At 38.6% G+C, this 23,645-nt stretch overlaps 1 protein-coding gene across 5 annotated transcripts in view; it reads right to left on the minus strand.

Annotated features, from left to right (window-relative positions):
* The window catches only part of RANBP17 (RAN binding protein 17), a 330,532-nt gene that overhangs the window by 23,674 nt on the left and 283,213 nt on the right, over window positions 1-23,645 (minus strand). For 4 of the 5 annotated variants that reach the window (XM_045501695.1, XM_045501687.1, XM_045501675.1 and 1 more), the window contains 3 exons: window positions 21,100-21,314; window positions 18,127-18,265; window positions 6,273-6,439 (listed from right to left, as the gene is read on the minus strand). In XM_045501695.1, coding sequence (XP_045357651.1) covers window positions 6,273-6,439; window positions 18,127-18,265; window positions 21,100-21,314 — 521 coding nt within the window. Of the gene's footprint in view, window positions 1-6,272; window positions 6,440-18,126; window positions 18,266-21,099; window positions 21,315-23,645 lie in introns of those variants that run through there. The other variant, XM_045501698.1, reaches the window with a different exon arrangement.

Raw genomic sequence — 23,645 nt, forward strand, 5'->3', positions numbered from 1 at the left:
ATGGGTCATGTGGAGGGCACCCTTTCTATTTAGGGTTCACTAGAAATGTCTTTGATAACATTAGAAAACCGGGCTAATTGTTTTTTAAGAGGCTGAGAGACATGAACGTACTTCATCTACTTAGGCATTTCCCACTGTGAGGGTGTTGCTCAGGTTCCACAGGCCAAAATCTCATGAGTTAAATATGTGGCTACACTTTCTCCTCCTTAGTCTTAGGGAATGGAACATTAAGTATGAAAGATGTCTTGTACAGTATGTCAAAATGTTGAGCAGAGTAGCATTTCAATCTAAACACAAAAATGAAAAAAGAGCAGATGATTTCCCTTTTGCTGTAATTCACTTTGGGATGCATGTCATGAAGAGCACTATACAAAAGCAATTTTCATTGATTGACTGACTGATTGAGGAAAAGGGTGAATGTTCTTTCAGCGTACATCCCTACTGAAGTATGATTCTTATAGCTCCTGACAGCTCTTCACAATTTGTAGTTAAATGCCAGGTTGCGGTCGGTCGGGGTGTGTGTGTGTGGGGGGGGGGGGGGGTGTGCGCAGGAGAAGAAGAGAGATAAAATCATAATTAGAACTCTTTTTGGGTTTTTATTATAGCTGACTTGTGCCAAACAGTTACATAGATAAGGGTGAAATAAATTCAAATCTAAATGTTCTAATTGTTCCTTTCAATGTATTTAGATTTTACAGAATATAATTGTTAAAAATACCCTGTTAATGAGTTAGCTGCATGATCTAATCAGTGATGCTGACAACCACATGGCCACATAGTTCTTGTTCTACTTCTGTGGAAGGTGCTACTCTTTCTAGAACAATTAGTTTTAACTGAAATTCTGATGTAGAGAAGCACTCATCATCAGTGTCCTAGTCTTATAATTTGAAAAAGAATCAGTCACACTTCTGAACTGCCCTCTAATTCTACAAAACATGCTCCTGCATTTAGTGATCTGGGCAAATCTTTCACTCTGTGATATAACTGAATGAGTGCTGATCTTCGGCTTACGTGTGCAAACACTTAACAGGCCCAGAGATAACACTAAAAACATTTCACACACAAATTTAATCTTCCAAATATTGTAGCAGATCTGTGCCTAATCACTGTTAGTATTGACCTGTCCTTAAAGTTTTCTTTCTTTTTTATTTTTATTTTTTTATTTGAAAGAGAGAGAGCGCATATATGCGCACAGGGGAGAGGCAGAAGGAGAGAGAAAGAATCCCATGCAGGCTCCATGCTTAGAGCAGAGCCCAACGTGGGGCTCAATCCCTCCAACCTGGGATCATGACCTGGGCCAAAATCAAGTGTTGGACGTTCAACCAACTGAACCACCCAGGCGCCCGTAGTTTATTGTGCTAATGGCATAAAAATACATGGGGAGTTTTTTCCTTAATAATGTGAACTGGGGTTCCCTCAGTTGTTAAGTCCAAGGAATGCTGGTAAGACAGTAATCTTATTTGAAATAGATTCACTTAATTACAGTGGATCCTCAAGTGGACTAAATTTAATGCTAGCAAAGTTAGATTTGTTTACAGATTATGGACAATAGCTTATTTGGAGAATATTTTTAAAAACATTGAGAGGGTGCCTGGGTGACTCGGTTAAGTGTCAGGCTTTTTATTTCAGCTCAAGTCATGATCTCATGATGGTGAGATCGAGCCCTGCATCAGGGCTCTGCTCTCAGTGTGGAGCCTGCCTAAGATTCTCTCTCTCCCTCTCTCTCTGCTCCTCTCTCACTCTAAGATAAAAAATTAAAATTTTTTGGGGCGCCTGGGTGGCTCAGTCAGTTAAACGTCCAACTTCGGCTCAAGTCATGATCTCACGATTCGTGGGTTTGAGCCCTGTGTCGGGTTCTGTGCTGACAGCTCAGAGCCTGGAGCCTGCTTCTGATTCTGTGTCTGCCTCTCTCTCTCTGCCCCTCCCCCACTCAAGGTCTGTCTTTGTCTCTCTCTCAAAAATTAATAAAACATAAAAAATTTTTTTTCAAATAATAGATACTAAAACTATCAGCTCCTGAACCATGTACCATCTCACAAGAGGCATAACAACTTCCCTATTCCTCAGATTCCATATGTAAAATGAGAACTCTTCTAAAATAATCTTCAAATTCTAACTTTCTGTGAATCAGTTAACAATCATATAAAAATTCTTCATATGAAAATAGTATTCCTGTTATACACTAGAAACGTCATTGGTTCATATATCCTTGGTGTTTTATAAAGAAACCAAGGCAGGCAGCATTTAGTGATATTATAGTAATATAATAGTATATAATAGTAATATACCTGGGTGGCTCAGTCAGTTAAGCATCTGACTTCCACTCTGGTCATGAGCTCGCAGTTTGTGATTTCGAGCCCTGCATCGAGCTCTAGTGCGGACAGCTCAGAGCCTGGAGCCTGCTTCAGATTCTGTGTCTCCCTTACTCTGCCCCTCCCCCATTCATGCTCTGTGTCTCTCTGCCAGAAAATGTAAATAAACATTAAATTTTTTTTTTAATTAAAAAATAAGGACACTGAGGCTCTACAGTCACATAACAGATCATGATAAGCACATTTCCAGGTGCAAGGCATTTACAATGTGCTTCCTAGGCTGGTAGGCACAAATTGAAAGGTCTATGAGGATATTGGAAAACCATTTATGTGGGTTCCTGCTTCATTTGCTATGGAAGCTTGAGGAGATAACTTTTACAATTTGGAATGGACACTCATCGTGCAGTTATGCTTCCAGCAATATACATCCAGGTTGGGGGGAAAACAGTTCAAACTGGTAAATAATTGCAGTATCATTGCATCAGTTTAGTTTAAAGAGCTGACAAGCCCTCTCTAAACTCCAAGCACAATTAGTCATTAGGGTCTAGTTTTTCAGCACTGTTAAGCAATTTGTAACCCATTCCTTTTAATAGGGTTAGGCATTACTTAACCGACACAGATGCCTTGAAAACTGAAACCTCGAGTTATAAAGCAGCCACCTTGTTCATTACCTTCAGTGATAGGCAAATCATCTATAAAAACAGCATTTAATGGGCAACCAATGAATAATCAATGGCTCACTTTTCATCTGAGTGTGAAAATGAGAATAATCTAATACAAAGTCCCTCTGGTAAGATGCTGAAATCTCGAGTTCTGCTGCTCTTCAGGGCTGATTTATAAGGTCTTGGAAAGCTGATGTAAACAGATGATCAATGGGACCCATCCTTGCTCATAATAACCCCCAACTGGCCCACTCCCTCTTTTCCAAGTCCATCCCTTCAGGCTATTAGCTCTGTCCGGCTAATTCTTCCCACTACTCCTGCCTGCTGCTTTTACTCCGGCCATCCGTTCAGTCCAGCCGACTCAGAAGTAATTTTATACGCAGCAGAGAGCGGGTAGAATTGATTTTTCACTCAGTGCTCAGTTCCCATCTGAATAATTATCAATTTTACTGCCTCATAAAGGGCAGAGTCAAAATTTCAAATCAATTCAAAAGAGCTTTTGAGACGACAGAAATTGTGCATAAGAATAGAGGTCAAAGTTGTCAGTGACCTAAGGAGGTGATGTCAGATATTACTATACCCAATAGTTGACATCAGAGGCACTCAAGATGATATAACCTAGTGCTAATGCAAATCATATTTATGCTGACTACCAGAGACCAGTCATTAATATTTAAAATGCTATCTGAAAGCCTGCATTCCAAATAAATAGAATGTATTCTGCTGTTAATAAAGATATATCACTACTTAGTCATATGCTATAAAATAAAGGATTACCAAGTATTATTAACACACAGAAATTACTTAAACCAACAAATGCATGGTAATTCTGAGTAAAGACAAACTTGATGGTGTCCTGTACAACCACATCACTTGCTCTGCACAGTCTGATGGTATTTGTCTGGAATCACAGCCTATTGATTTTGGTAAAATTTTCTGCCAACTTAAAAGTTTCTGCCAAAGTTTATGAGACAATATTGTGATCAGGCTCAGTGCTGGCAGGAGGGATTTGGTGGTGGACTTGTCATTTGCCATGGTGGGGTGGGGGGCTGGGTCTGATTCCTGGCCAATTCATGGGTATTTATTTTCTCCACTGGCGGCATGCTCTCAGTCTGTGGTTCTCAACCTTCTCCTTGCAAAACTCTGGAGGGCCAGGACACCCCCAACAGTACCACAGGTTACTGCAGCTGGGGAGGTGGGGAAGGGGGAAGGAGAGGTACATTCTTGATAGAAAGTATATTTTGAGGGGTACCTCATGTGTATATATATATATATATATATATATATACACATATATATATATATATATATATACATATATATATATGTGTGTGTGTGTGTGTGTGTATGTATATATATATATATATGGCTCAGTTGGTTAAGTGTCTGACTCTTGGTTTTGGCTCCGGTCATGATCGTATGGTGGGTGATTGGAGCCCCACACTGGGCTCTGCACTGATAGTGTGGAGCCTGCTGAGGATTCTCTCTCTCCCCCTGTCTTTCTGCCCCTCCCTTGGTTGCATGTGCACGAGGACACTCTCTCTCTCAAAATAATTTTTTTTTTTTCAACGTTTATTTATTTTTGGGACAGAGAGAGACAGAGCATGAACGGGGGAGGGGCAGAGAGAGAGGGAGACACAGAATCGGAAACAGGCTCCAGGCTCTGAGCCATCAGCCCAGAGCCTGACGCGGGGCTCGAACTCACGGACCGCGAGATCGTGACCTGGCTGAAGTCGGACGCTTAACCGACTGCGCCACCCAGGCGCCCCTCAAAATAAATAAGTTAATTTAAAAAAATGTATATCTCGTAATGGCATTCCTGATGAACATGAGATCTTATCCCCACCACGAGGCCCTTGAGAATCAATGGTATAAGTGATAAGGCTTTCGACCCAGACGAACCTTGTTTCAATTCCACTTTCCAGTTGATCTCTCTGCATCTCAATTTGTTCATCTGTAAAATGGGGATGACGATATCTACATTCCAGGGTTGTTGTGGGGTGTAAATGAGAAGAGTTCTCTGAAAGTCCTCTCCTCGTGTGTCAATCTCTGTCACCACTATATTAATCAAATTATTCATATAATTTGATTATTCATATAATTTGTTACCTAGTAACTAACCCATCATCTCTGTCCCACGTGACAGAAACTTTTTAAGGAAAGAAATTATGTCTTATGAATCTCAGTGGCTCTTGTACCTTGAACACAGAAAGTCCTCACTACGTGTGCTACCTTCCTCTTCTCTTTACCATATCACCAACATGTCGTAACAATTCCAGGATCATAACCAAGTATTTACAGGCATACAGCACTTTGTTTAGTTACACAAAATCTTAATTACACACCTCCCCACAAGGAAAATAACAGGTTACTGAGACATCACCAAAAGTAAGTTTATATAACTGAATTTGCATATTAGTAAAAAAATGACAGCCAGGAAGAAAACCTCCTCCATGGCCAGCCCATTCTATGTTCATCATTTCTTCACTCAGAGTGACGCTTTCCGTTGGTGGCACGTGCCTTGTTTAACAAGGCTAGTAACCTTGTTAAAGTGTTTACATTTGCAAACCACAAACTATTATGAAGATAATTTGGCAAAATGAAACAAGTGGAAGCGGTATACAGCATCATTTCCAAAGTCAGTAGAACGGGAGAACATCAGAGTGATGGTATCTCCATAGAAAAATGGCATCATTCTCTTTGAAATATTTCTGGCACATGTTATTTATTTTTATGCATGCTGTTACTGTGATTTGCATAAGTGAGTTTTCAAAAAACACTATTAAACTTGGACCTAACTCATAGTAGCCAGTCAGAAAACACATCTGAAAATAAAGAACTTGTGGCTTTATTCCTTTTACTTAAATGCTCTTGGGAATATGACCTACCTGAACTTTTCTTATCTTAAATAAGAAGGATACCAACTGTAGTATGATGAACCGAAAGTTCTCACCAAGTTGCCTGGCATACAGAGTACTCACAGGCAAACTTTGGAAGACTTAGAGGCTCCAGGAAAGAAAGCAGAGGTTGACTGTTTCTAGTTCTGGCTTTGCTTTTTATTGCTCTCAGGCCTCTGAAAGAGCTATCCTTTTTTTGCATCCTAGCTTCGCTGGGGTAAGATGAAAGACGTAGAGAGATTTCTTGAGGGTGAGCTAGTGTGCTACCCTACCTTGCGGGAAAATACTCCTAGAGAGTAACTGGTAAAGGGTCTTGGCAAGGACCATTTGTTCTAAGAGATATTCAGGGTCTAGGCTTCTGGGAAACTGTTTCTTAAGTCAGGTGACCGACCACCAGTTACCTGCTGTAGGACATCTGGATTTTGCTGCATAAAATGTAAGAGTCTCTGACCGGCCTGGGTGGCCTCTCTGCATCGAAGTGGCTTCTTGCCCTCTTTTGCTATGTGCTTGAAGAGGTAGGTGACGATGTAGTCTAAACTGGTACAGCAGCTGGAGGAGACAACTGTATCTGTACGAACAATAAATGAGAATTCCTTCGCATTACTAAGTGAGTTTTCATCTGATTAATTATAATGCCTCCGATTAAAAAACCTCTTTCTGGTTTCAAAGCACTTTTATCAAATTGTAAAACTCCTTGAGGGCAGGGATTTTACCTTGCTTATCTCTTTGAACCCAGTGTCTACTACAAGACCTGGTATAGAGACGTGTTAGTTAAGTAACTGACTCCTGGATTGAATTGGACAGAATTTTCCATTTGTGACCTCAACGATCGTCTGTTCAACTCAAGTGACTTTATTAAACATCTGTTGGTGCAAAGTGCTCTGCTGCAGAGGAAACAGGGTGTGGACTTGGTGCAAAATGCTCTCTTTCAGGGGAAACCTCTACCCTGGTCAAAGAGCTCGTGATTCAGTACATAAGTCACTGCTGCTCAGTGCTAGCCAAAAATGAGCGACACACTGCTGGGCGGATTTTGAGGAAGACATCACATTTGGATGGGGATCAAAAAGACTTTACGAAGGAGACAGAACCTAAGACGGGCTTGGGAAACTTATTTCAGTTAGAAATAAGGAAGGACATTTTTCAGGTAGAGAGATTCACACAATGTGCACAGTGTGGTGGGAAGTTAGGGATTTTGGAGTCAGACAGCTCTGGTTTCAAATCTCATCTTTTCTAATGACTTGCTATGTTGTTACTCTGAAAGAACCAGTTAACCTTTCTCAGCATTTGTAAAATAACTTGCAGAGTTGAATGAGAAGAAAACAACTAGAAAGTCTCAGAATAAAAACAGCTGATATTTACTGACAGTTTACTGTGTTAGTTACACAAATTATTGTGCATCCTCACAATAGCTCTGTGATGGTAACTGTTATTATCTCCATTTACAGGCAAGAATAGTGAGGGATTAAATGACATGTCCAATGCCACACGGCCGGATGACTGTGGAGCTACTGTCTGAAAATAAACAAGGAGCTGAGGTTCTAGATTTATACTTTTAACCATGAAAATTAATATGCATTAAACAAAATCAGGTTTTAAGCAAAAATACATGTAACCATCAAACACTTTCTTAAAACACAATGGATTCAAAAGATGACAATTACTACCAGTTTGCCCTCGTGTTGAAAAGAGGAGGGTGTATTCAGGGAGTAGGACTTTTGGGATGAGTGAAAGAATATATAGGGAGTCATAAGAGAGAAGGCTGACAAAGTAGGTTGGTGTCTTCCTTGAGGGCATCCAATAGTGAGCTGGGACAGTACATTTAATTTGAAAGACAACAGAGGTGTTATTAAAGGCTTCTTTTTTAAAGCAAGCAAGTGACATGATGTAGCAACCATTTATTGACTATCTACTTTGTGCATTAGGGTTATTATTCACTTACTTCTAACAATTACTTTGTATATAGTAGGTGTTGTTATTTGCATTTTTCAGTAAGAAAAATGAATTTCGGAGATAAAGAGCTTATCCAACAAAGTTCATGGTTCTGATTCACAGAATGACACTGCCCAGATTTTTTGGCCAAAGGTAATAATGTACGGACACAATCCTGGGGGAGTTTATAATCAGTAACAGAAGTGACAAGAGGAACAGTTAAAAACATTCAAAAATGGCAAAAATGGTAAATACAGATGAGGAAAGCAGACAGGGAGAGTAGGGCTGGGAACCAGCAGATTATAAACTTCCTAAGGCAGTCATTAATTTCTTATTCATTTTATGAATCTCTGAGGTTTTGAGACACACGTGCCTTTCCTAGATTAGAGGTGCAATGTTAGTAGGCAAAGCGAGTCTGAGGAAGGTTTTATAGGTCTTGAGTTGTATTTAGTAATAATACCTAGAAAAATAGAACACCACAGTTTACAAACTCTTTCATATAAATTGTTTTGGAGAGAAATGGCATAAGAAATAGAAAGAGGTAGGCTTGGTGGAAAGTTCTGACATACAGATAGATAAATGCATTTAAAGCAGAGGATAACAGGGGTGCCTGGGTGGCTCAGTCAGTTAAGTGTCCAACTCTTGATTTTGGCTCAGGTCATGATCTCACAGGCTTATGAGATTTAGTCCTGTGTCAGGCTCTGTGCTGTCAGCATAGAGCCTGCTTGGGATTCTCTCTCTCCCTCTCTTTCTGCCCCTCCCTCCCTGTCTCTTTCTCAAAGTAAATTAATAAACTTTAAAAGTAAATAAAAAAATAAAAAAATAAAATAGAGGATAATAGTAGTTGGTGCAGGATCAGTAGGGGTTGAATGAAGGTCTACGAGATGGGAAACCATAGTGCTATGGAAGCTATATATACAAGCAAATTGTGGTGCTATATTTTCCTCTTAAGAAAGGGGCTCTTTTTCTCCCAAAATCAGGGCATTTGATTGATGGATTAATCGTTTATCTCTCTCCACTATCTGGGTTGCTGTGCAGAAAAGGAAGATTAGATTTTATAATTCCAGGAGGTAGTATAATGTAGTGGAAAAGATCTAGGCCTAAGAATCAGGTACAGACTGGATGAGCTCGGTTGCTTTTCTCTTTTCCTTCACATTTCTACTTTTGAAGTCCCAATCACGAAAGTAAATGGATTAAGTAACTTAATATCTACAAAAGGAAGCGAGCAGGAAATAGATATGGTTTCCCTCACCAGTAAAGAGCAATATGCTATCAATCATACAAAAATTATAAAGACTTCACATAGATTTGGTGACCGCATGCCATGCAGGTTGCATTAAAAGGTTCCAATCTACTGAGTCAGCTATGAAAAAGCCAGGTAAACACTTTAGACATGAAGGTTGGAACATATATCCTTGCAGTAAAAGCAAGAAGAAGAGATTCCATTATGGCTGATTTATGGTTGGGGACTTTGAAATGGATAAATGTTATTTTAGGGTAGATTGAAAGGTATAGAATCATAAGGATCAAGGGCCGTTTGATCAAAAACAGAATGAATAGTGCTAAGGACTATGTATTATTATTGGTTTTCTTTATTTGCAGCTCAAGCTATTATGTGAGATTCAAATAATGAAACTCTCCTGACATAAAAGGATGGGCAGAAGTCATGAATTTTCATATTTTGTCCTGGTTCTTGGTATTCAGAATTGTTACATTTTTTTTAATGTTTTATTTATTTTTTTGAGAGAGCACAAGTCGGGGTGTGAGAGAGAGGGGGGCAGAGGATCCGAAGTAGGCTCTGCCCTGACAGCAGCAAGCCTGATGGAGGGCTTGAACTCACAAACCGCAAGATCAGGACCTGAGCCGAAGTCTGACACTTAACCGAATTAGCCACCCAGGAGTCCCAGTATTCAGAATCTTCTAAAAAAAGGATTCATTCAGGGCACCTGAATGGCTCAGCCTGTTGAACATCTGACTTCGGCTCAGGTGGTTCATGGGTTCGAGCGCCACATCAGGCTCTGTGCTGACAGCTCAGAGCCTGGAGCCTGCTTTGGATTGTGTCTCCATCTCTCTCTGCCCCTCCCCCGCTTGCTCTCTCTCTCTCTCTCTCTCTCTCTCAAAAATAAGTAAACATTAAAAAAAAATGACCAAAAAAAAAAAAAAGGATTTATCTGCAATGTAGACAATTAAAAAAATTTTTTTTTAATGTTTATTTTTGAGAGACAGAGAGAGACAGCATGAGCAGGAGAGGGGCAGAGAGAGAGAGAGAGAGAGAGGGAGGGAGACCCAGAATACGAAGCAGGCTCCAGGCTCTGAGCTGTCAGCACAGAGCCCGACGTGGGGCTTGAACTCATGAGCCCTGAGATCATGACCTGAGCTGAAGTCGGACTGCAATGTAGACAATTTTAGACACAATGTTTAAGTCGAATGGTCACTTTGTTCTCTCTAGCAACTTGTTGTTTGGCATTAAAACCAAATGCTCCTTTTCTCCTGCAACCGGTCTCCACAGGAAGCACATGCATCATTAATAAGCCTCCTGTTCACTAGGACCCATCATGGAAAATTGTTCTGAAAAGTTAACTGTATAGGAAAGAGTTGCTTGACTGAGTCAGGAGAATAATAATGGGGCTGAGCTAAAATTTGGCTTTGGCTCAAAATTTCTCACCATGGCAGAAGAGAGGAAGGAGGTCTTAGAAAAATTCAGTGTGAAAGGCAATTTCAGAAACGAAAGGCCTGTCTGGGTGGTGCGCAGTTTTGGAAATAGGTGGCTCTGGATTTGAATCTGTATTTTCTAGATGTTTAACTTCATGGAGCTTTAATTTGCAACTCTGTAAAATGTGCTCAATACCACCTACTTTGCAAGGTCTTGTGAGAAATTAGTAAAGTGTGTAAAGATTAACATAGTGCTCAACACACAGTAGGCTTCCCCCTTTTCACTTTCCATCTGTCTTCCTGGCGGTTTCAGTCCCTTAAATACAAAGCCCATCATTTTGTTTGGCAAACTCATAGCTAGCTGTCTTCTACTTTTAGCATGTTTTTGGTGGGAGAAACTAGTGTACAAGGTCTCTAAGTTTCTAAATATTTCCTGAATGTCTTGTTTCCATGTTATATTCATACCACTTAATCTAATTCAAGAATGTGTTCAAAATAACAATATATTCTATTCATAATGAACATTTTATTAATAGTGGCCTTGATGAGGAAAGGTCTGGTGGCTTCCAGTTGGTTCAAATTTTCACTTGCCCTCACAATTTGTTTTTGCCTTTTGTGTTATCTTTTACTTCCTGGAATGACCCTCACTGCTGCCCCAGCTAATCTTCAGAGGCCTTCCCTGATCACTTCTAAAGAAGCCACATTTGATCATTCTCCAGTCATTATCCCATTTTAAGTCTTTGTTTAGCACTTGCAATGACTTGATTTTTTCTTGTGTGTGTGCGTGCGCGCGTGTGTGTGTGTGTGTGTGTGTGTGTGGTCATTTATTTATTGTTTATCTTTTCCCTCTAGAGTAAAAGCTTCACATCAGCAGGGACCTTCTCTGTTTCGTTCCCTTTAGTACTGCCAAGTACATAGTATGTGCATAATTGGTACTTACTGAATGAATGACTTGAGTGTCACTATTATTAGGAGCAGCTTTTTTGTAAGTTCTGCACTTGGTCTCTATATGTAAGAGAATGGTTTCTATATGTAAGAGTGTGGTGGGGGGTGATGGTGGCTGGGTAATAAAAAGATAGAAAATAGGGGCACCTGGGTGGCTCATTTGGTTAAGCATCTGACTCTTGGTTTCAGCTCAGGTCATGATCTCACAGTTTTGTGAGTGCGAGCCCTGGGTCAGGCTTCTTCTCTCTCTCCCTCTCCCCTACTCACGCCATCTCTGTCTCTCTTAAAATAAACTTAAAAAAAATAAAAAGAAAATATAGTCACTTTTCTCATTCACCTTTCTCTTTCCCCACATTACAGCTTGCTTGAAACTAAAAATGCTGATGAATGAGGATAACCAAAAATTGTTAACATCATGTTAAGCATATTAGGTGAGTTACTACCCTATCACTGATTCAATTTTTTTTTTGTGCTTCCGTCTCAGTTTTTCCAGAGGCTAAAGTAGAACTGAAGCCTGCTTGTAACCCAAACGATAACTATAAATGCCTCTTTGCAGATCTATTATTGTTGGAAAAGGAGAAACCCAAGTGGGTACTTTTGATAGTCCTTTTTCTTGAAGATTAGATAGATCTAGGGCAGGGTAGTGAGGCGAAGAGGAATGGGTTTTTGAGTCAGAAAGACTCCTAGATCAGGCACTTATTGGTTGTGTGACCTTCTGCAAGTTGTTTGACCTCCCTGAGCCACAGCTTACTCATCTGTATAATGAAATATAATGAAAATAACATTACTCAATTAACTTAATCAATAAATATTTACTGAGTACTTACTATATGCTAGGCACTGGGAATAAAGTGGTGCCTCAAGACACTGTTTCTGTCCTTCAGAAAACTGCAATCAGGTAGGAAATAAGGACACACAGAGTATGTAACCCAGTTTTGGTAGGCACAGTGGTTCTGAGAATGACAAGGCTGAAGTGCCCACCTGAAAACACCTATGACAGCATCAGGCACAGAGTACATGTCCATAAACATACACTTAGTAAGTGGTAGCACCAGGACTTACATCCAAGCTCAGGACTCCCTCCCTAATGCCACTTCATCAAGACTCCCTTGAGAGCCTTGTTGAAATGCAGATTCCAGGCCTGAGACCACACTTTGAGAGCAATATAGCCGCCTGCAACTAATTTAAAATTTTCAAGTATTACTATGATGTGAGTTAAAAGAATGTCAAGCCAAACTGTAATAAGAAAAGACAAGGCTTCAGTTTCTGTCCTTGAAGGATTAACTGCTATGAGAATTTTTCCTTCTGCCATAAACAACTAGAAAACAGGACAAAAATATGAAACAACATTTTTCAATTATTGCACAACAAGCAGTACAGGGCTATTAAACCAGAGAGGAGGGAAACAAATGATGCGATTGCTCAAGCTTATTGCCCCAAGTAGTTTCCAGGCTACAGACCAGGAAGGGGGAACCCAAACTGAGCTAAGCAGTCTCACTGAGTTGAAGAGAAACAGTTTGAATTTGGGGAGACTGAGGCAGCTAGAACTCATAGGACAGAGTTTCAGAGAGTGGGAGCTATACAAAGAGACAGTTCTGGAGATCTGTAAAGGAGCCTTTCCCATCCAGTCTTCGAATAATAACAGAGATATATAATACATGTGCAGTTCCAGAAGGAATGGAGATAGAGGGAAAGAGGTAGACTGTGATTATTTGAAGGCAAACTGTGCTGATATTATTTGAAGGTGTAGATTATAAACCCTAGAGTACCACTAAAAATAAAAAAGTCTGGCTAATAAACTCATAGGGGATATAAAATGGATTCATAAGAAAGATGTAATTAATCCTAACCAAAAGAAGGCAGGAAAAAAAGAAAAAAGAAACAATGTTCAGACAAAATAAAAAGAAAACAAGTAGCAATATTATAGATTTAAACTCAAATACACTGGTAGTTACATTAAATATAAATGGTTGAAACACTAGAAGGCAGAGACAGTGAGATTTGATATAAAAATATGACCCACCTATAAGCTGTGTGTTTGGCAAATACGTTCATGTGCTAATTCCCAGAACCTGTGAATGTGTTAGATTATACAGCAAAGAATAAATAAGACTGCAGGTGGACTAAGATTGCTAATTAGTTGAGCGAAACACAGGGAGATTATTTTGGATTATCTGGGTAGGCCCAATGTAATCCCAAAGGTCCTTAAAAGTAAAAGAGAGAAGCAGGAGAGGTCAGACTTAGAGGGAGATGTATCTATAGAAGAACGTTACAGATGCAATCTTGCTGGTGTTGAAGATGAAGGGGGGCCATGAGCCAAGGAATTTAGGTGGTCTCTAGAAACTGGAACAGGCAAGGAAATGGATTTGGTCCTAGAAAGGAACACAGCTCTGCTGACACTTTCATTTTATAGCTCAGTGAGACCCATGTCACATTTATGATCTAAAGAACCATAAGATAATAAATGTACATTAGTTTAAGCCACCAAGCTTGTACAAATTTGCTATAACAGCAATAGAAAATACCTGCTGTCTACAAGAAACCAACTTTAAATATAAAGACACAGAAAGATTAAAGACACAGAAATGATAGGCAACCTAATCAAAAGAAAGCTGGAGAGGCTAGTAATATCAGACAAAGTAGATTTCAGAAGAAAGAATATTAAAAAAAAAAAAAAAGAAAGTATTGCAAGAGATAAAGAAGGTCATTTCATAATGATAAAGGGGAAAATTGACCAAAGGAACATAACAATCCTAAATATTTATGTATCTAGTAACAAAGCTTTGAAATACTTTATATAAAAACTGATAGAACTGAAAGGAGAAATGGAAAAATCTATATAGTCAGACTTCAGCACTTCTCTCTTGGTGGTTCATAGAATAAGTAGAAAACAAACAACCGGTAATAATATAGAAAATCTGAACAATTAGACCACCATAGAACATTCTTCCCAACAACAGTGGAATGCACAGTCATTTCAAGTGCCCATGGCACATTCATCGTATTTTGAACATAAAAAGGATGCAATAAATATAAAGATTATAAAAATTACTGAGTATTTCCTATGACCACAATGGAATTAAACTAGAATCAGTAACAGATATCAGGAACACCTGTGAATATACAGAAATTAAAAACCCTGTGCCTCTAAGTAACAATCCACTGATAAAAGAAGAATTCAGCAGGACAATTAGAAAATATTTTTGAACTGAATAGAAAAAAAAATCTCAAAATATATAAAATTTTTGTGAGGAATAGCTATAGCAGTGCTTAGATGAAAGCATTAAATGTGTATATTAGCAAAGAGGAAAGGTCTAAAATCAGTTATCTAAGTATCTACTTGACAAAATTAAGAAAAGAAAAAGCAAAGTAAACTAAAGGAAGGAAATAATAAAGGCCATATATGAAATTAATGAAATAAAAGATGGAAAAATAAAAGAGAATTCAATGAAAACTGAAAGCTGGTTCTGTGCAATAAAACTGATCAATCTAGAGCCAGAACGAGAAAAAAAAGAGAAGACACAAATTGCCAATTTCAGGGATGGAAGAGGGGAATCACTACAGACCTTGCTCAAATCATATTGTATAACAATGGGATATTATGAACAATTTTATGTCAATGTCAGATGAACTTCAGATGAAATGAAGAAATTCTTTTGAAGATACAAACTACCAAATGCTATGCCAGATCTAATAAATAAGTGGAACAGTCCTGTATCCATGAAAAAATTTAATTTGTAGTTAAAAAAACTTACTAACAATAATAAAAAATCTAGGCTTAAAGGCCTCACTAAGGAGATCTAATAACCATTTAAGTAAGAACTAGTAACAATTCTCCACAAACTTTTTAAGAAAATAGGAGAGGTGGAAACAATCCTCAAGTCATTTTATGATGGCATTAGACTGACACTAAAACAAGGCAAAGATACAGAAGAACAAAGAGTACAAGATATGGAAGAAGAACTATAGAAAAACTACTGAGAACACATCAATATCTGTCATGAACACAGATGTAAAAAATCTGTATCAAGATTTTAGAAAGTCGATTTCAATACCATATAAGAAGGATGTGTTACAACCTAGTGTGGAATGCAAGGTTGGTTTTACATTCAAATACCCATCAATGTGATGATTAACATTATGTAATGTATTAAAAAAGCAAAGCCATATAATCATCACACTAGATGTAGATAAATAATTTGATAAAATTCAATATTCATTCATGATAATACTCTCAGAAAACCACAAATAAGGGAATTTTTTCAACAAGATAAAAGAGCATCTATATAAAAACCTATGGCTAACATTAGACCGAATGGTGAAAGAATGAATGGAGACATTTCCTTGGAGACAAGGAAAAAAATGTTTGCTATCATTACTTCTACTCAACATTGTATTGTGGACCCTAGCCAGTGTGATAAGGCAAGGAAAAAAAAGCCATATAGACTGGAAAGGAAGAGATGAAACTGTCTTTATTTGTAGGTACATCTATGCAGAAAATCTTAAGACATCTACAAAAACTACCAGAATTAATAGGTGGGTTTAGTAAGGTTGAAGGATATATGGTGAACATACAAAAAAAATCAACTGCAATTCTGCACAGTAGCCAAAAACAATGGGAAATTAAAATTCAATACCATGTACAATAGCATAAAAACATAAAATACGTAGTTATAAATATAACAAAATAAGTACAAGAGTCATACATTTAAAGCTACAAAAATGCTGTTGAGAAAAATTAAGGAAGACCTAAATAAATGGACAGATATGTCATTTTCAGGAATTGAAAGTTCAATATTGCTAATATGTTAACTGCCCCCAAATTGGGCTAGAGATTCAACGCAATCCCCACGAAAATTCCCCTATTCATTTATTTTTTTCTAACGAGAAACTGACAAATTGACACTAAGGTGTATATAAAAAGACAAAGGACCCAGAATAGTCAAGACCACTTTAAAAGAGAAAAACAGGGGCACCTGGGTGGCTCAGTCAGTTAAGTGTCTGACTCTTTATTTCAGTTCAGGTCATGATCTCACAATTTGTGGGACTTAGTCCCATGTCAGGCTCTGCACTGACAGTCGAGTGCCTACTTGTGATTTTCTCTTTGGCTCTCTCTCTCCCGTGCTCGCTCGCTCTCTCTCTCTCTCTCTCTCTCTCTCTCTCTCAATATAAATAAACATTAAAAAAATAGAGAAAAACAAAATTAGAGGGCTATACTCTCTGATTTCAAGATGTATCAGAAAGTTAGGACAAAAGTTAAGAATCAGAACAGTACAGAATTGGCACAAAGTAATTCAATAAGGAAAGAACATTTTTCAACAAAAGGTGCTAGAACAATTGAATAACTGTATGCTAAAAAAACAGCTTTTGTCTCATACATAATATTATATACAAAAAGTTTAGTTGAAATGGTTCACAGACCTAAACATAAGATCAAAAACTATAAAACTTCTGAAGAAAACATAAAAACCACCTGTCTGGCCTTGGGTTAAGCAAAGATTTCTTAGGATAGGACCCAAAAGACATGAACCATAAGAGAAAAAATAAGTAAATTGGACTGCCTCAAGATTAAAAAAACTTTGCTCTTATAATAAGATGAGACTGTTAGAAAATAAAAATACAAGCCAAGCCTGAAAAAATATTTTCAAAACACATATCTGATAAAGGATCTGTATCCAGAATATTTAATAAATGTTTACAAGATAAATAACCCAGTTTAAAAAAATGGGTAAAGGATTCGAACAAATACTTCACTAAGAAGATACGTGAATGGCCCATAAGCATGAAAAGATGTTCAAATCACTATTCAGTAGTGAAAGACATATTAAAAACATCATGAGATTCCTCTTAACTCCCACTAGGATGGCTAAGATTAAAAAGACTGACAATACCAAGTGTTAGGGAGGTTACTGGGAAACTGGAACCCTCAAACGTTGCTGGGAGAGCAGAATGGTACAGTCATTTTGGGAAACAGTGTCACAATTTTTTTACAATGTTAAAAATACACTTAGCATACAACTCAAAAATCCCACTCCTAGCTATTTCCCCAAGAGAAATACTACCTGTCCACAGAAAGACTTGTACATTCACAGTAGCATTGTACAAAACAACCAAGTAATGGAAACAACTCAAAAGTCCATCAGCTGGTGAATATATAAATAGATAAGTTGTAGTATTCCACACAATGGGATAATACTCAGCAACAGAAAGGAATAAACTGACTTTCAAAACAGCATGGAAGAATCTCAAAGGCGTTATGCTAAACGAAAGAGAAAGGTATATACATCACAGGATTCCACTTAGATGAAATTCTGGAAAAGGTAAACTATAGTGAAAGAAAGTAGACAGTGGTTCCTTGGGGCTGGGGTGAGGGGGAAGGGACTGATTAGAAGGGGACACTAGAGCGCTTTCTGTGGTGAAGAAAATGTTCCACATCTCAGTTGTGATGGTTCATGACTGTGTATATATATTTGTTATAGTCACTGAACAACTAACTGTTCACTTAAAATCAATGTGTATAAATTATACCTTTAAGCGGATTAAAAATTAAGCTGTACATCAAAATACAAAAAGGCATTTTCTCACTTGTAAGCAATAATTATGAAATAATCTCTTAGTTTGGGTACATAATTTTTTCCTATCTGTAGGATGATCATCTTAGTAAGCACATACATTAAGAGGCCACAATCACGTTTTTCCTCTGGAAATCATGTTCTCCACAATACTTACCAAGAGTAGTGAGTCCCTCGGAGATAGATGTGAGAACATACAGCAGTACAGGAGGCTCTAAGTTGGTGATGAAGCTCATGTGGTCCTGGGTGAGACACTCCAGGAGTGGATAGTAAGACTGGCTCAGTTTCCGATATTGCTAAAACACAGAGATACCAAGTGTCAAGCCACTGGGAAGCAAAAGACATGTTAAGGTCTAGTGGAAACTGCCATTTATAATATTAGAAAATATAAACCTACCTAAATATAAATATGTAAAATAAATACATGGAAAAAATGACAAACACATGATTCTCAATTCGGTATTTAAGGGGGTTCTAATAGGAATCTCTTGATCTCTAGAAATCCTAATTTGAAGATACAGCACAGAAAGTATCCTCAATTTTACCTTACATGGATAACACTTAAATGCAAATAAAATTCTGTAGTATGGAATTAGAAGACTGAATTCTTCCTCAAAAAAAAAAAAAGTTAGGGAGGGAGCCAAACCATTAGAGACTCTTAAAAATTGAGAATAAACTGAGGGTTGATGGGGGGTGGGAGGGAGGGGAAAGTGGGTGATGGGCACTGAGGAGGGCACCCATTGGGATGAACACTGGGTGCTGTATGGAAACTAATTTAACAATAAATTTCATATTAAAAAAAACAACTAAAAATAGAGTTACCCTACGATCCAGCAATTGCACTATATGGTATTTACCCAAAGGATACAAAGATACAGATTGGAAGGGGTACATGCACTTCAATGTTTATAGAAGCATTATCAACAATAGCAAAACTATGGAGAGAGCCCAAATGTCCACTGACTGATGAATGGATAAAGATGTGGTACGTAGACACACACACACACACACACACACACACACACACACACACACTGGAATATTATTCAGTCATCAAAAAGAATAAGAGCTTGCCAATTGCAATGGCGTAGATGGAGCTAGAATGTATCATGCTAAGTGAAATAAGTCCATCAGAGAAAGACAAATACCATAGGATTTCACTCATATGTGGAATTTAAGAAACAAAGCAGATAAATTTATGGGAAGTGGAGGAAAAAGACAAGGGAGGGAAACAAACCACAAGAGAGACAGAAAAAACTGAGGGTTGATGGAGGGAGGTGGGTGGGGGGGATGGGTTAAATGGGTGATGGGTATTAAGGAGGGCACTTGTTGTGATGAGCACTGGCTGTTGTATGTAAGTGATGAATCACTGAATTCTACTCCTGAAACCAATACTGCACTTCATGTTAACTGAAACTTAAATTGAAAAAAAAAAGACAATTATTTTCTGGATGGAGATATTGTAATTCTGAACAGTTATTACTAGTGGTAAGGCAGCCTTTTTTTTTTTTTTTTTTTTTTTTAACACAAAGCTTTTGCTGTTATAATAGGATTTGGCATCATGGTCTGTTGTACTTACAGAGTGCCTGCCCATCTAATTAAATCATAATTTGGTCAATGGCTTAATATTTGCTATATTCTATGAGCAAAAGATAAGTGCATGAGAAAGATCCCTGGAAAACTTCAAATGAAACTCAAGCCAATACCAAAGAAGCACAACACTCATAAGAGAAATAAACCAGAGTAGTATTTATTAAAGTGAGATTAAGGCCACCTCCAGGAGGTCACATGGGGTGCATGCTAAAAATGCAGTTTCCTGATCCCCACTCCAGACTCACTAAATGAAAAGCTCTGGAATGAGGTCCTAAAACATGCATTTTACATACATAAAGGGAATCCTATGCATCCTCAATTTTGAGAATTAGTGAATTAGAGATTTGATTGCCTGTTAGAAAAAAGATGAGAGAAATTCCTGGAGCTACAATCAGTTTTTTTGGTGGACCTCAACTATAGTGAAGTGTCTTCTCAGTGAGGTGTCTGTTAATGCATGGTTGATCTGAGTCAAGTTTCTAGTCTGTAATTTCTGTCACACAGGCAGCCTTCAATGAGCATTCTGTTCTACTACTGAGGCTTAACCACTTTAGCTGGAGATGTGGTTCCATAAAGACTTACAACGGTGGAAGAGGGTGACACTAGTCCATTCTTGTCCAGGATGACTCAGGCTGACCAAAGGCCCCCTAGATCTTAGCTGCAACTTTGGCAGGGAGCAGGTGGTAAAGCCTGAACTACACCTGAGCATGAATTTGGCTGTTATTGAAGTAATTACTGTAGCCACATTGGGCATATATTAGCTTTTGTGCAATCATGCAGAGGTGTTTAAAAAAAAAGTGTGATAACGACACAGCTCAGTGGAGGAGCCTGGAAATTTAAAAATCCAACAGGCACCCTAGGTGATTCTGATGGGCCTCAAAGTTTGAAAACCACTGACATAGATCATAGAAACTAGACGGTAGAGTTGAAAAGGGACCTGGAGATCACTTTGTTTAATTTACTCATTTTAAAGGTGAGGAAATTAAAGCCTGGAGAAATAGAGAAGGTGATTTATTCAAGGTAAATGACTAGTGAGTGGCAGAGTTGAGACTATGCACCCGCACGCTCAACTTTGATTTCAGCACTCCTTCCGCCACACCAGAATTTTCATGCAAAGGAAAGCCAAACAGCAGGGGAAGTAGAGGGCATAGGAGGAGGAAGGAAGAAGGAAGGAGAAGATCCTGCAGCCGATCCTGCATTTCTGCTCCAAGAGACAGACCTGTTTTGAATTATGAGTATAGTTGTAAGCAATCAGTTGAAATTGCTGATGACATTTTCTCTAGATGCAGAACCTGGAGCACTCTGGAGGACCGATCCATCAGACGGTGGTAGCTGCAGTTTTCAAAACTGCACATTTAATTATAGAAACACAGCCACTATAGTTGTTCAAATTCTGCGAGTTAAATCAAGATGCTGTCCTAAAACATAACAATGTTCTGGTGCTATTCTAACTCCCTGGGCTTCACTGTAACCATTCCAAGCCTGTGGTGGTGTTACTTCACATTTCACACAAAGACTCCCGTGATGCACGATTGCTTACTAGCAAGTCACTGTGGGACACTGACAGCAGCATTTTGACAAAGGCCTGGAGTACATTGTCAAAATGGTTGTCCCCATACAACTTGAAGACGCCAAAGCTGACATAATTTCCACACAAGGCAGATTTCAGAGCTGAATAGCAGATGGAGATGCCCTTGAGTTTCATTGGATAAATCTGATCTTTTGAGAGGCTCCCAAGGGACAGGATCTGATTACCTGTTTTAGGGTAAAAGCAGACAGAGAAAGTGATATAAGTAGATGTAATTCAAGGCACATTATTTAACATTTTCACTTCACCGCTAATGTTCACCTCCTCCTAGCATTGTTCCAAGAATTACACCATCCGTGTAACGAAAAATGCAAATATTTAAGGCGGTTTACCTGGGAAGCACAAACGGCCCAAGGAAAACCAATCAAGGGTACTGGCAAAGTTTTATGTTTTTATCTAGGTGGTGATTATATGCATATGCAGGTAGATATGGAAGAATTCATTGAGTTGCACTCTTAAGATTAGTTCACTTTACATATTTTAATATATGTGTTATCTCCTCTTCAACAAGACATTAGAAACGTAGGAGTAAACAACCAACTAAGTCAAGAGAAAAAGCCTAGGCTGAGATACAAGTTACGCTAAATTCTGGGATGAAGTTCCAGCAGTTTTACATGAATTCGATCTTGAGTTACTTCACTTTTAGGAGCCTCGCAGGTTTGGTATATGAATTAAATGAAATAAGACGCATAAGAAATCCTCGGCACGGTGCATAACAAATGTTACTTCCTTTTTCCTTCCGTCATTTTTCAGAAGATCTCAAGAGATGATTTTTAAAACTGTACTTAAATTCTATGTTGTCCATCAAAAGATAAAGAAATGTTTATATACTCACCTTAAAAATTTTAATACCGGTTAGCATTCATAACCAACAATTTGTTTCTGAAATGTGTGCTAGTAAGGCATGTTTTTAGGCAATACCCAAGAATGCCTTTAAAAAAAACTATAAAGTCCTACATGTTTCTTAGCTCTGTGTTTTCCTATTTAAGTGAGTACTGCTAAAATTGAAACTAAATTCAACTTACAAAATGTAGAGGTGCATTGTTGTGGCTTTGTACTGTGCCAATTTGGCTACACAAGAACTAACTTTCCCAGAATGCATTGCCCTTTATGGTTGTGGGCTAGAACTGGGCAAGAGAGAAATTTGTGTGAGATTTGTAAGGTGGAAGTGAAGTAGCAGCCACGCTTTTGTGAAGGTCACTGTGACCAGAGTGAGAAAAAACAGTAGAAATGCCGCTGGGTTTGTTTGTCCGTGTTCTTTCCTCCTTTGTGTCTAGAACCACCAGTCCTGCTGACGAATGACTCCAAGCCCATCACCAACTACTCTGCAGCAGACTTCCAGGCTGGCAGCTGTGCAAAGGCAGCCGTTTTCCATTGACTTCTACCCTACACCAGTTCCCTCTGACCCCACATCCTTTATGGTTCCATTCTAGAATTCCCTGCAAACTCCAACTTGTCCACCCAGGCCTTTGTTTCAGGAGGGCTGATTAGTGGTTTTCCTTCTGAATTTTCAATTCCCCCCTTTGACCTATTTTCCCATCTTTGCCCAAGACTGTACAAAGTCTGATTCATGAAACAAGTTCCCTGTTCTGTTAGTGTCATAGTGCTTGTTTTTCCCTGTTTGAATCCTGACTGATATGTATGTTACAGTTACCACGTGTGTACTGTAAGAGGGGTGAGACAGACCCTGGAATTTACTCCACACCAAATCCCGTACCCTCTCTCAGGACCTCATCCTAATTTAGAGAGTAAGTTCCATAAAGATTCAACTCAATATGACAGCATTTACTTAACAGCTATTATGTGTGAGATGCTGGGATAAACAAAGGAAATAAAATCTCTATTCTGAAGAAGTTCAGTCTGGTGGGAGAAATAGATTTATAAATCAATGATTTCATACAATGTGACAAACAGAGAGATTGGGTTAAAATGTTAGGGGAACAGAAGAAGAGACTGACTCTGCTTGGCCAGGAGGTCAGTGGGGAAAGGCTTCACAGAACAGGCTATTTCTCAAGGATCAAGCCTGGTTTTCCAGGAAGACTTGGAGGGGGAGGAGTGTGTGCTAGGCAGATTATGTGCACAGGTATGGAGGTCCGCGAAAGTAAGATGTTGCAGGAGAAGACAGTTCTCAACCATTGCCTTTTTACCTTTGCCTCAAATTCAGTATAAACCAAGGTAGACATTCACCTGTCCTCTCTGTCCTCGGAAAAGGAAAGCACTGCTTACATGTGATGAAAGGAGCTAGGATAATCTGGGGGTTATGTGTGGACTACACATTTTGGGTTTGTTGGAAAGGCCCAGGTCAACGGGAGAAAACTGGATCATCTTTTGGGGCCTTTTTATGCTCATGTCCTTATGGGAGAAGTAAAGGTCTTATATTCTACAGCAGAGATGGAATGGGCAGACCAAGAACGGTGATGGTACAAAAATTTTGATTTAAAGATTGGATAACCTATCATCAAGAAGGATTACTTATTTAGAATCACAACTTTCATCTC

This window comes from Leopardus geoffroyi, chromosome A1 (genome assembly GCF_018350155.1).
Source record: "Leopardus geoffroyi isolate Oge1 chromosome A1, O.geoffroyi_Oge1_pat1.0, whole genome shotgun sequence".
NCBI classification, from domain to species: domain Eukaryota; kingdom Metazoa; phylum Chordata; class Mammalia; order Carnivora; family Felidae; genus Leopardus; species Leopardus geoffroyi.